Genomic DNA, 14,509 nt, shown 5'->3' with positions numbered 1-14,509 from the left:
GTGCAAAACGAAGGGTGCATGGAAGGATCAGTGCATGGAAGGATCCATGAAAACAGACAAAAATAAAGCATGATCTATATTTTGATGGACCGTCAAAAAATCAGTTCTGTAAATGGCGCCCATTCACAGACGTTGAAATTATTGCAGCCTTGTGAATATACGGGAAAGCCAAAAGTTAATCACAAATCACAATAAAAGCTAAAGTATAGTATGGTATGGTATGGTAGACAAACTAAGAGGAAATTCTGGCCTCCAACCTCCAGACCCAATACATACTTCGATGCAGGGAAGCAAAACGTAGGTTTGGTTGGAGATCGTGGCTATATTCCCTTTTGCTTGTACTATATACTGGGTTTGAGGAAGCCATGGACTGATATATTGCTTTGATGTATTTTACTGAATTGTATCAGTCACATCTTACACACACACACACACACACACACACACACACACACACACACACACACACACACACACACACACTGTATATGGTATGTTTATACATTTGTAGTACTATCAGTTGTATATGGCATGAATTAATCGCCATATTTTGGGTCTAGCCATGGCTTCCTGCCGTCCAATCTTTTTCTTCCTTTCATGTGGATTAATTGGGGTCTGCACTTATTTCTCATAAAGATCTTCTATTAATCTATGATATATGGTGCTTACTGTGTACTCATTGGTGGGTGCACATTTCTAGGTCTTTCTGTAGCGTGCCTTGTTAAAATGTAAATTTTCTGGGAAATTGTAGAGTTACTATTCAGATGACCCTCAGTTCTTTAGCGCTCTACGTGATGACTTTGTACTCTATAAACTTGGTGTATCGCATTAAGTTCAATATCATGAATATTTCCTAGGTTTTATATTTGGCCAATGGGACCATGAAAAGTATACCACTAACATAACTCTATACACAAGAGAGAGGATAACAAACACTTGGAAAGCGCTTTTCTCATGGAGATGCAAAGTGCAGGAAGTGTTGTGGAGAAGGGGAGTTAACAACTGCCATACAGGTGCTCATCCCCAACACCCACAAGGGTCAAGGGCCAATTTAACTACATATATTTTTTTTTTTACCATGTGGGAGGAAACTGGAGTACCAAAGGGAAACCCACGTTGATATATGGGGAGAACATGAAAACGCCATATAGATATTTCCCTTGGTCAGATTTAAACCCAAGACCCCAACGCTGCAAAGCAATAGTAATAGCCACTGAGTTGGTTGGTGGGGGTCTATTACCAAGACTACCACCAATCCTGAGAATGGGGGACATTTTACCCTGTTGTGAATGCAGCCTCTCCAAATGTTGCTGAACCCCTAGTGGATGCAGGTCTGCCACTGCTCCCAGTCACTTCCATGGGAACACTGGAGATAACAGCCTGATCTTCAGCTATCACTGGTGCGCTCAGTGAAGTTAATGGGAGAGGGGCTCTTTTCCCGCAGATGCCTTCACGGTGAGAGTTAAACACCCCCTTTCTGAAGATCGGTCATCAGACCCACAGTGATCAGAAATTTATCAGATAGAGGATAAATATTGTTTGTGGCTTAAACCGTTTAACTTTCATAGTTCAGTATTACTAGTTAGTAGTGTTGAGCGAGTAGTATTCGATCGAATACCTCGCTGCCATAGGAATGCGTTTAAGTGGCCGAACACCAAGGGGTTAAACACATCGAATATTCGATCCGCTTAACCCGTTGGTGTTCGGCCGCTTACACGCAATCCTATGGCGCAAAGGTATTCGATCGAATACTACTCGCTCAATACTACTAGTTAGTGTTGTGGACTGGTAAGTTAATTTTTATGTATGATTTACCTTAAGCCTGAGCTTTTTTTTTTTGTTAAACTTGATAATTCTACAACTCTTGAAGAGGGGAGGCTCTTATTAGCAGCGTTTATTCTGGTAATTCTGACTAATCTTTGGGTAAACTATACATTACATGAATGTCATCCAAACTAGCTTCCTAACTCTTCCACAATAGCACAAAGTATATCATGTAAAGAGGGGTTTGGGCATGTTGGATTTCGATATGCTCAATCCTTTTCTATTCAGGGAAAATATGAAGCTGTTGCAAGTGCCTGGCATTCGCTTAGTTCTCCCTCCTCAATAAGAACACATATGCATGTGCAAGGAAGTGTTGAGAAGAATGACTACGCCCCATAATCATCTAATATGCTCCAAATTGTAGCTTAGCATACCTGCTTTGTTTGTGCCATAGTGTACTTCTATATTATTACGAGCCTATGGACACTGCGGGATGGGATGGAATAGGTGAGAATTGTGTTTTATCTCGTCACGGACAGCCACTTTCATTCACTATGGCATTTTATAGAAGCCCCTGTTCAATGTGAACCTCTCATGTGGAAATAGGTTTGCATTTAATCAGATTAACTGGAATTGAACGGAACCGTCATAAAGAGATTAAAAGCCACAAGACAAAATGTGCATATTAGATTTTAATGGGATTTCTCAAATTTTACAATTACTGTATGACATGCCAATCTGGAACTGACATCAACATGTGCGGAATCTTATTATTTGTATTAATGAGACTTACTGATCCATATGAGTGCTCTCGACAATCTGTCTGATAAGTGTCAAATGTGGGATGAACTCTATAAAACCGAACCTTATAGCGGTATAGATTGCCAGAACGGGTGTGATACTTCTTACTGGAATCACCGCTGGTATGTAGAATGGATACAAGATATTCATGTAGATGGTTGGTTTGTGTGGCTAATTTCAGTTTACTTACTGAACTTCACCTTTAAGGTAAGGTCAGGCAGTGCAGTAACCAAATGCGACTTTAGTCCATCCAGTTATAAAACTCAGATGACTTACAGTTTGATACAGATTCAACATAACTCATCCTACAAATGCATGCATCTGAATATACATGTTACAATATAATTAAAAAGAATCTGCTTTTAACATATCAAGTTATTCTATGAACAGAAAAGAACTAATGTATTATATACAATGCCCGATACAATCAAAGTGAGTATTGGAGCTGGTGCAGACACATCTTGTATTGCACCCACCAATAATATTGCCCCTGCAGTGTACATCAACTCTTAGGGAAAAACACATTCATGTTGCGGAAATACATCAGATGGCTTTTCTAACAGGTTTGTTACAACCATAAATGACACAAAGAGCCCTAGTACATAACTACTACTACTATGCTGAAAATCAGTAATGGCAAAAACAGATCTGTATAAGCAGTAGCATCTGGTATTAGGAAGACAAGTTTTTATTTTCCAGTACATGTGTCATTTAAGCAAATGTTCAAAAGCTATATATTGTAAAAATGTAGGCAATGCTTCATGGACATATGGACAGATGACGCTGGTGAGGCATCAGTCTCTCTAAGATCAGCTTCCTGCTAACTGAAATATCAGGCTGTTATATACTTTATAAGCTGCATCGTCTTCACTATACAGCAGGATTTATCTCATTTGAGAAACCTCCTCAGCCCCCTAAATATTTCTCCCCTAAAGTAAAGCAACAACAAGAGGAGAGGAAGGAGGGAGGTGCAGCTGCAGTTTCTTTCACTCTCTCTGCATGTCTGAATGCTGTGAGAGGGGAGAGGGAGCAAAAAAGAGGGCACAATTGACTGAACAGAGAATTTTTTTAGCAAAATTGAAAGCTGTGAATTAAAATAAATACATTAATAACTGACCAATGATTATTCAGGACTCACTGAGAAAATGGAAATGTTTTTAATTTTTAAAGAAAATGAGAAATGTCCCTTGTAGACAAGAAAAATCAACAAAAGGTGAACCGAACACAGTACTAGAAATCAGTACTAGCAATGATATGGATATATAATCCACAGCAATGATACAGACCTGCCATTATTAAAGTCCTATGTTTACCGGCCATACCTCATACAATTCAGCTCTGGATTTCTCTTGGCTTCTACATGAATTCATTTACACTTGCATTATTTTTCTCGATTTGTGTTGTGCTGAATATAAAAACTTAAACACCAAAAAAAAAAAAACAGATTTCCTTTGAATGGGGAGCATCAAACAACAAGCTAGAAGGGTTTTACATTAGGACAGATAGTCTCACCACTGGTCCCTGGGCTTAAGTGTCACAAGTAACATGAAGGGCAATGCTAGAGGTTGGTCTCATTAGCAGGAATAGGGTTTATAACATCGTATTGGGTACAATGCTGAAGCCCTATTAACAGAACAGGGAATCAGCAGGCGCGCTGGGCTATACCAAGAAATGCTTTGTGAGTGTACAAAGAGATGCTCTCAGATGAATGACTCAGGTACAATTATGGGCTAATAAAGTTCCAAAGTACATACATTGTTACAATGCATTATCTAGAATCTGAGCAGTAAAAACAGCCCTGCCAGCTACAATTTCAGTGCATTCACATAGAAGTTTGCTGCAACTGAGGTTAAAGAGAACAACATGTCCACAAAACACAAGAAAATTATTCCGAAAACAGAATGTAATAGCAGAGCTTTAATATCAATGACCTCTTAGCATTTCATGGAGGGTCATTGTCTTAAATGGACAACTAGACTTGTAATTTTGTCAGCAAGCTGTACCTATGTAATATTATAAGACTGGCTATAGACAAATCCAACTCTATGCTATAAACCCCACAGTACAACATTAGTATGGTAAAGTATCAAAGGTCACGTCTCTTAGGCCCGGTTCACATCTGCGTTTGGGTTTCCATTCAGGGAGTCCGCTTGGGGACCCCTGAACAGAAACCTATACGCATTAAAAAGCGGTTACCTAAGGAAACCCGCGGACCGCATAGACTATAATGCTGCAGGACTTTTTTTTCTGCATGTTTTGTGCAGAAACCCCCATTATAGTCTATGGCTGGGGTAGGGAACCCTCAGCTCTCCAGCTGTTGCAAAACTACAACTTCCAGCATGCATACTTGCTCTGCTACATTGTAGCAGATAGCAGCCGTTAATATTAATATAAATTAATAAATTATCGCATGCCAGGACCAAACTTCATCTGTGTTCCATATCCTAGGCAGTTTGCTAATGCACAATTTTTCTCAACTCCATTCCTCGAGTACCCCGAATAGGTTAGGACTTCCCTAGTATTGTACCATTGATTTGTTCATGGTCAGGATATCAGATATTACTACAAGCTTTCTCTCTATGGGGTATCCTTGAAATACGATTGGTTGGTAGTGCTTGAGGACTGGCGTTAAGAAACACTATGATAATTAACCTCCATCGCTATTAGGAAAGCAAGAGAGAATTTTAGGCTAAGTTCACACTGTTGTCATTATGTCTGTTGTAATGACGCCATCTGCATCTATTATAATTCATTCTAATTAGAGATGAGCGAGTAGTACTCGATCGAGTAGGTATTCGATCGAATACTACAGTATTCGAAATACTCGTATGCGATCGAGTACCACTCGTTGTTCGAATGTAAAAGTTCGATGCAGAACCAGCATTGATTGGCCGAATGCTATACAGTCGGCCAATCAATGCTGGTTCTTCTCCTACCTTTAGAAGCCTTCTCCGTGCAGCTTCCCCGCGGCGTCTTCCGGCTCTGAATTCACTCTGCCAGGCATCGCGCCTGGGCAGAGCCGACTGCGCATGTCCGCTTGTAGTGCGGGCATGCGCAGTTGGCTCTGCCCAGGCCCGATGCCTGGCAGAGTGAATGAAGAGCCGGAAGATGCCGCGGGGACCCTGCACAGAGAAGACTTCTCGGAGGATCCAGCCCGACCCTCACTCGTGGACTTGGTAAGTATAATTTGATTGAATGTTGCCTACCCCTGAAACGAGCATTTTCCCCCCATAGACTATAATAGGGTTCGATATTCGATTCGAGTAGTCGAATATTGAGGGGCTACTCGAAACGAATATCGAACCTCGGACATTTTACTATTCGCTCATCTCTAATTCTAATTGTAAACCAAATACAGAAGCTTTTATCCGACATGTTTTTTCTCCAAGAAGATAAAGTCCTGTGTGTAGGATCTTATCATAGGTTTAACAGAATAATAAACTAGGCTGCAGAAAGCTTTGTTTTTGAAGGTGGTCCATCATGTTAGTTTTCAGTCCGTTGTTCTGAACCTGTGACGGAACAGAACTACGGCAGTGTGACTGTAGCCTTAGCTAGAAATAATGAATGACCCAACTAAAGTAAAAAAAACTACATAAATAAATAAGAAAGTTCATTTTGCGCTAAATTTATTATTGGGTATAGGGGACCTGTGTAAAGAGGGTCTGTACCATTCCTCTGTTCCCCTCAAATACATTTTGCCTTTCCTCTGATATTCCTCTTCAATACTTATGGATAAATTCACAACTTAATGCTACAATTGTCAAAGACAATCTGGTACTGTCAACTCTAAATGGACAGTGTCAGAGTGTGACTGGTCCCCCCCCATCCCAATTGGTAACACCCAGTTATAAAATTATTCATACATTTTCGGAATGTTTAACTGAGGAACAAGAAGATGATTAATTCTGAGAAAAAAAATATCCAGAATTTTTATTTAATCAAGAATGCAAATGAAATCTGTTAATAATAAATTATAATCATAAAGTATTGTATATATTACAAGAAATATTAAGTGTATATTTCTTCTATCAAAATTATGTTTTCCCACAACTCATCACTAGTCTTAGAATTAAAAAAAAAAAAAAAAAGTTTTCAGCTCAAACTAGAATTAATAAATTTCATCTGGAATAATTTGCCTGTAATTTTGAAGTAACATCTGAACATTTCTTGAAATGTCCACCACTGAAACAGATCAACAGAAAACAATTGCCCAGCTAAAGCACATCTATTTGGTTCAAGACGCCATAAGTCACCCTGCCATTTTACTGCATCATACAACTGGAACTTGGTAAATAGTCCTGCAAGTAAATGGCCACAGCTTTGGTCAGGTAAGTCATTGTACCAAAGGCCCCGCTAGGAGCACTGTCATAGAAAAAGTTGCAGATCCCAGTTGCTGGATCCTGTTCGAGATAAAAATCTCCAGCTCCGAGGGCTTTCTGTTAAACAAAAAAGATACAAGTTAGGATTCTAGATACTCGAGTATACTCTATATACTCGAGTATAAGCCAAATTTTTCAGCACAATCTTTGAAGAAGCTTTAAATAAATAATTAAAAAATAAAGTAAATAAAAGTTCTAAATCTCTCCTTTCCCTAGAATACATATAAAAGTAGAAAAGTACTGTGAAACACAAACACATTAGGTATCCCTGTGTCTGAAAGTGCCTGGTCTACTGAATATAGGGGATCTGCAGTTATCCTCTAATGTTCACATAGAGTTAATATTCTGTATTACACAGTGCTGTGAACGTATCAGTTCCTAGGCCTTCAGTATAACTGAAGGCACAAAGATTGATAGTGATAACAAAAGCAACCTAAAATATAAGAAAATATACATAGGACACCCAATAAAATATACGCTTGGTTCTACAATGTGTCCCTCTTTACCTTAGCTTTTGGCTGGATATGTTCAGATATGTGTAACGAGATGACCAGCTTTTGAAAACAACATGTTTTTGTAATTCTCTGTCTTTTCATCGCTACATATATAATTTGATCGCTGCCTACTCTATTCTTATGCGCAGTGTGGGTTAGATATATGTAGACTACACATTTTTTTCACTGAATAATGTGAGGAACATTTTGTCTTATCCCGATTTGGATCATCCTGTGGGAAACACGTAGTGGTCAGTGGCGTAACTAGGAATGGCAGGGCCCCGTGGCGAACTTTTGACATCGGGCCCCCGTCCAACACCGAAGACCTCGACCAACCCCCCTTCCCCCCCACGCACTCTATTATGCCCCATAGTGGCCCCTGCACACACTATTATGTCCCTTAGTGGCCCCTGCACACAATATTATGTCCCTCAGTGGCCCCTCCACACAGTATTATCCCCCAAAGTGGCCCCTGCACACACTATTATGTTCCTTAGTGACCCCTGTACACAGTATTATCCCCCAAAGTAGCCCCTGCACACAGTATTATGCCCCATAGTGGCCCCTACACACACCATTATGCCCCATAATGAACACCCATAAACAATTATTATACTCTGGGGTCTTTTCAGACGCCAGAGTATAATAATCGGAAACCCAGGGGGAGAAAAACATTAAAAAAACCACTGTTACTTACCTCTCCACGATCCGGGCAGACTTCGGCCTAGTCGTCCGATATCTCATGACCTCAGCCTGCGTCCAGGGTCATGTGACGTCTGACGTCATTGAAGATCAACTACTTCAGAGGCCGACAGCGTAGGAGACGGGAGATAGGTGAGTAACAGAGTTTTTTTATGTTTCTTACCTCTCCCGGTCCGCCAATCATTATACTTGGGGTTCCGGAAAGACACCCCCCCCCCCCCCCCCCGAGTATAATGATAGCAGCGGTAGTAGCTGTCACCGGGCCCCTAATGTCCTGGGCCCTATGGCAACTGCCTCTGCTGCTACGGCGGTAGTTACGCCACTGGTAGTGGTGGTACTGTACCTCCAGCAGAATTGCCTAGGCCAGATTTACCAAGGGACAGTAGGAAGCAGACTTCTTGTGCATACAGTATAGATTTTTATGATAATATGGATGGTTAGTTATAGATTACACAGATCAAATGATCTCTATCCCCTAAAAATAAAAATAAGTCCATTGATTTATTTCCAAAAACTGATTACTTATAGAGAGTGATCCATACCTGGTCTTGAAGAAATAAATCACTGGCCATGTGCACAATCCGATCCACAAGGATAATACCACCAATGCTATCAACTTCCATATCTGATACCAATGTAAGTACATGTATTGCTTCCACTAGCAGCTGTCTGTACTCCGGTTGAGGAACATGGTTGAGGACAGACTCGACGTGTACAGCAAATTTTATTTCCCCAGCAGTCATCTGATTGAAGTAAAGGTATAAGCATTATAAAATATCTGTAGATTAAGAACAAGATGCCATATATAAGTCAATCAGGAAGCAAAGGGGGATATTTATTAAGACTGGCGATTTGTATGCCAGTCTTAATCAATTCTCCTGCTGGTGTGAAATACACGAAAATTACAGCGATTCTCCGGCCTCTTAATAATTCAGGTGAACTCCTGTGAGCCGGAATAGAAGTCTACAGCAGGAAGGGACTGAAGTATAACCAGTTTTTTGTAAAAAGTGGAGAGTGGGGTGCAGAAAGAGCAAAGAGGCTGGATATCACCGCCACAGCTATTTCCATCTATCCCCTTTGTTTTCTGGCACGAAGGGGATAGTAAACTCACTGCAATGTTGTTATACCTAAAAGCTTCTTTAGTGAAGTTTTCTTACCATAAACATAGATGCACATTGATTACATATGACATTAAAGTCTGATGCTCCTGTGTGAATGGAGCAGTAATGTGCAGGCAAGATCCCTCAGCAATCATACATTTATCACCTATTCTGCTCAAAGTTATATGTTACGAGACAGCTCCTTTAAGGAATCTCATTGGAGTATTCATCTGCTCCAGTTTTACACCATGAAGTTTTATACTTAAAAAAGTTGTCCAGGATAAAAATTTTCTCAGCGGACAGGCCGCAGACGGCGGACACTGGCGGTCACCTTTACAAACTCATTCAAGTGAAAGGGTTTTAAAGATGATCGCTGAGGCTGAGGATGGAAACCCGGCGGAATGGCAAGCACTGGACAGGAGCACAAGTGTGGATGAAGCATCACCTGTCCCCATATGCTCCAGTGTCTCCCAGTGCGGTCTGCAGCTCTGATTTGTTTTGCCAGAAGTCCTCGCCAGTTTTGACATCCGATGTCCCTTTCCTTAGATTGCTGATTGGCCTAAGTGGTCAAGTGACTGCTGAGGCAGCTGTTTAGGATGGACATCACAAGTAGTGACATCCTGAGTCCTTCACTGAGGCCACCGATTGGCCTGAGCATTCAAGAGTGGTGGGGAATTCCTCCAGAAGGAAACAGTAGAACTGCAGGACTGGACCACACTGGGAGGCACCAGAGCCTGTTTTGTTTTTTTCACCTTTCCTGGCCTACAATAATAATAAAAAAAAAATACATGCAGAAGACGGGAACCTTTCAGACTGGGTCCGGCCGTGAGCGGTGATGAGCGTTTTATGCTGTCTGCCGCGAAACCGTTTTTTAAAAAAATCGGACACAGAGTACTGCATGTCCGACTCTGTGTCCAATTTAAAAAAAAACAAACGGTTTAGCGGCGGAGAGCATAAAACGCTCACCGCCGGACATCTTTCAAACCCATTCAAATGAATGGGCTTGAAACATGCCGGCAGGTTTCCGTCTCCTGCTCTGTTTTGTGCAGGAAACGGAAACCTTGCAGAACGGAGACCGGGCGCAGATGTGAATGAGCCCTAACTTGAAAGTAACAAATACAAATGAACATGCAATATACACACAACCTGTCCTAGATTTTTTTAACCTAGTATATTTCATTAAATAAATATTTGACATTACCTCTCTTGTGCTTGAAGAGGGAAGGACGTATCCATCAATAGACAAACCATGGCACTGAAGAGGAAATTATCATATTGAAAGTTGTAGTAAATAAAAAGTAGCACAAAATCTATTAATATACAGTATAGTAATAATAATCCATGGCAGGCATTTTTTTTTTTTATCACATATTCTTGCCTTTAATTCAATCAATGACTCACTTTCTGGAGAAGACTCCACACTTTTTCATAGAAACCGACGGGCACCCTATTAATGGCTCCATCTAACCTTCTTCTTCTGAGCCACTGGCCTTGGTGATCATCCCAAATAAGCTGAGGTCCAGAGGAAGCAGTAGGAGACAAAGTTCCCGTAGGAGAGGAAGGACTGCTGCATCTCTGCAAGACATAAAAAGATGGTGTAAGATATTACTACTTCCTCCTCTTTATTGTACTGATCCAGGATTTGGGAATTATTAAGGATAGATATGTGTAAAAATTTGCAGCAAGCCAGAAAGTTAGAAAGAAAATTAGATTCATGAAACAATTATTTCATGAGGTTTAGCAAACTTGTAATTCAATCGGAGGAAGCCCCGGACCGTCTCCCTGGAAATGAACTGAGGAGGCTTTAATATTCTGAATTTCACAGCTATATAGATTAACGGCACAATTACTATACAATTAAGAAATCATATACAAGATTAATTGTGTGATAAATTGATAATATAATGCATAAGTGAATTCTAGAATCTGCAAAGATGATGAAAAGACCTCCATGGCCAGGCAGGCACACCACAATAAAAACTGCAAAAGAAAACACCCAAAATCAGGTAGTTTGTGTTTAGGTACACCAGTAGGAATTTGTGAAGGTAAAACCCAAAACAATACTCAAGTGCTGGTGATTTTACAACAGGGGTCCTCAAACTATGGCCCGCCAAGGACATTTTTCGGGTCCACCGCATGTGGCCCACGCCGTTGCCCGGATTGGTCACCAACGGGGAATTCGGTACAGGATTCCCTGCTCGATCGCTGCTTCCAGTTGAATGCGCAAATGCTGCTGAAAGCAGTCAGTATACTGTGGGGGGAGCTACTGTGGAGCATATAATCTGGAATTTTTTTAAAACTATATTTTGACCCTCCAATGGTCTGAACTGGCCCCCTGTTTAAAAAGTTTGAGGACCTCTGCTTTACAATGTAGGTTTACCCACATTTGGTGAGATTTTAATAAATTTCATCCGCTATACCGGTACGGCACATCACAGCAGGTTAGCCATTGGCAAATTCAAGATGACTAATGTGCAACAAAATCATCCCATGTGTTCCCAGACTAAAAAAGGGCAAATTTTTTCAGCATTTATATGTGGATACATCCATGGGGCTTAAAAACTCAGAGCTTGAAATATATTTACATGTTCCAGTGTATGAAAAGACCATCTGTCCAAAATGTATTTAGAGACATTCAACAATACAAAGATTAAAGGAGACTGTTCACATCAAACAAGAAGTTTGATCGGCAAGCAGCCGGAGGAGCTGAGCATATGGATTCATAGTTTGTAGGGAAATATTCAGTATAACTTTTATTTCATGAATTTAATAGCCTGCTCTTCCTATGCTTAATGGAGTATTCTGATGGACTTGACTATATATTACTTCACTGACAATGAAAAATTAAACATTTTTGCAAATACAATAAATTAAACATTTTGTAGAGTTTTAAAGATTTTTTTCCAATAATGTTAGTAGTGACAGTCTGTTGCCCTGATTGGTTGCCAATAGATACGACTGCGAATGCCGGAACTTTCAGTGGTCTTGTACTTGTCAGAAACCCAGCCATCAAGTTCTTATTGTGACTAAGTTATCAAACACTAGATGCACAAGTAGAGGATTCAGCTACAATGAGGAAATCATGGTTGGATTTCAGACAATTGAAAGCTCCACTGGCAACCGATCAAGACAAAAGACACTAACATGGTTAAAGAAAATCTTTAAAACGCTGCAAAATGTTTAACTATATTTACAAAAAGGTTTCACTTTTGATGATCTTCATATTTAAATAGGGTTATGTTCATGGGAATTCCTCTTAAGGCTGAGGCCTCACATTGCAGAAATGCAGCTTCTTTTGTTGCAGAATTTGCAGTGGTTTCTTGAGCCAAAGCCAAGAATGGCTACAAAAGGAACAGGAAATATATAAGAAGTTCTTATATTTTTCTCTTCTGATTACAGATGAGCGAGTAGTATTCGATCGAGTAGATATTCGATCGAATACTATCGTATTCGAAATACTCGTATTCGATCCAGTACCACTCGCTGTTCGAATGTAAAAGTTCAATGCAGAACCAGCATTGATTGGCCGAATGCTATACAGTCGGCCAATCAACGCTGGTTCTTCTCCTACCTTTAGAAGTCTTCTCCGTGCAGCTTCCCCGCGGCGTCTTCCAGCTCTTCATTCACTCTGCCAGGCATCGGGCCTGGGCAGAGCCGAGTGCACATGTCTGCTTGTAGTGCGGGCATGCGCAGTCGGCTCTGCCCAAGCCCGATGCCCGGCAGAGTGAATTCAGAGCCGGAAGATGCCGCGGGGAAGCTGCAAGGAGAAGACTTCTCGGGGGATCCAGCCCGACCCTCACTCGTGGACTTGGTAAGTATAATTTGATTGAACGTTGCCTACCCCTGAAACGAGCATTTTCTCCCCATAGACTATAATAGGGTTCGATATTCGATTCGAGTAGTTGAATATTGAGGGGCTACTCGAAACGAATATCGAACCTCTAACATTTTACTGTTCACTCATCTCTACTTCTGATCAATCCACTCCTGGCTTTGGCTCAAAAAAATAAAAAAACGCAACAAAAGCTGCGTTTCTGCAATGAGGGGCTCCAGCCTTAAGACTAAGGCCCCACGTTGCAGAAACGCATTTTTTGTTGCCGATTTTGCTCTTTTTTTGAGCCAAAACCAAGAATGGCTACAAAAGGAATGAGAAATATATAGGAAGTTCTTATACTTCTACCTTCTGCTCAATCCACTCCTGGTTTTGGCTTAAAAAACCGCAACAAAAAAATCTGTGTTTCTGCAATGTGGGGCTTTAGCCTAAAGGGGATTTCTCATCTGGGCAAATTATGCCCTACAAGGATAGGGAAAAACTTGAAGATTCTGATCATGGAATTTCTTTCCCCTGTACTAAATGAAGTGTTCATTTATATCAAAGGCAGTGATAGTCAAACTATAGCACTCAACTATCTCCAGCACGCCCACTGAAATGAATAGGGCAGTGTACAAGCTACCCAACCACCACGAACCATTGCTCCATTCAGAACAGGGATCAAAACTCCCCGTTTTCCTGATTTAGTGGGGGTCTGAGTGATGACATTCCCACCAATCTTCAAGTTGTTACCTTCCCTGCATATGGAGCATAACCTATGAAGAAGGAAACACCCCAGTGGGCAGTTTTAGTCAATGCAAATAGAGATGGCAGTCATCCACTAAATGTGACCACCCACTAGACTCCTAAGCATAGGAAGGGATTTATATATACACACAATATTATATACAGATGTAGCAGGGTTAACCCGAATTTCTTCAATTGGTTAAACAGCTGCAGTGTGATATCTTATTACAGAAGACAGCAAAAAACAATGAAAAGTCATTACATTTTTTTACAATGACTTTTCATCGATTTTTGTTGTCTACGATAAGATATCTCACTCCAGCGGGATAACACCGCTACATCTGTGTATATGGTGTACTGTACATTTTCTATCTCCTGATAAAGATTTGACTGCATGTACATTAGGACAGGTTCCTTTTAAGTGAGCAATATTCACCTTATAGGGAAGAATAATCTAAAAGCATGATTTAGAAATGGAAAAAATAAAGAAAAAAAATTGGTGATTTTACCGTAGATCTTGCTGAGTAAATGCTGCTGCCAACAAAATGGCTGTATGAGAACACAGAAATAATCTGGTGAATAAGAAATCTAGCAGATGTGTGAAGGGTCCCACACTTTGGAAGCCAATTATGAGATGCAGGAGCAGGAGGGGGCACTATTAGTAGGGGGTTAGTAAATCTGTGCAAAATGACATGAACTTCAGTACTTAGT

At 40.6% G+C, this 14,509-nt stretch overlaps 1 protein-coding gene across 1 annotated transcript in view; it reads right to left on the bottom strand.

Moving 5' to 3' along the window:
- Positions 1 to 6,693: 6,693 nt before the first annotated feature.
- PHKA2 (phosphorylase kinase regulatory subunit alpha 2) overlaps positions 6,694 to 14,509 on the bottom strand; it is a 75,160-nt gene continuing 67,344 nt past the window's right edge. Inside the window, exons 30-34 of the mRNA XM_075263733.1 lie at positions 14,308 to 14,370; positions 10,642 to 10,815; positions 10,442 to 10,495; positions 8,683 to 8,883; positions 6,694 to 7,001 (exon numbers count right to left, since the gene is read on the bottom strand). Coding sequence (XP_075119834.1) covers positions 6,828 to 7,001; positions 8,683 to 8,883; positions 10,442 to 10,495; positions 10,642 to 10,815; positions 14,308 to 14,370 — 666 coding nt within the window. The 3' untranslated portion in view covers positions 6,694 to 6,827. The remainder of the gene's footprint in view (positions 7,002 to 8,682; positions 8,884 to 10,441; positions 10,496 to 10,641; positions 10,816 to 14,307; positions 14,371 to 14,509) is intronic.

The sequence above is a fragment of the Leptodactylus fuscus genome, chromosome 2, assembly GCF_031893055.1.
Source record: "Leptodactylus fuscus isolate aLepFus1 chromosome 2, aLepFus1.hap2, whole genome shotgun sequence".
Classification (NCBI taxonomy): Eukaryota; Metazoa; Chordata; class Amphibia; order Anura; family Leptodactylidae; genus Leptodactylus; species Leptodactylus fuscus.
Note: the sequence above shows the minus strand (reverse complement) of the source record. Positions and strands in the feature narration are given on the sequence as shown.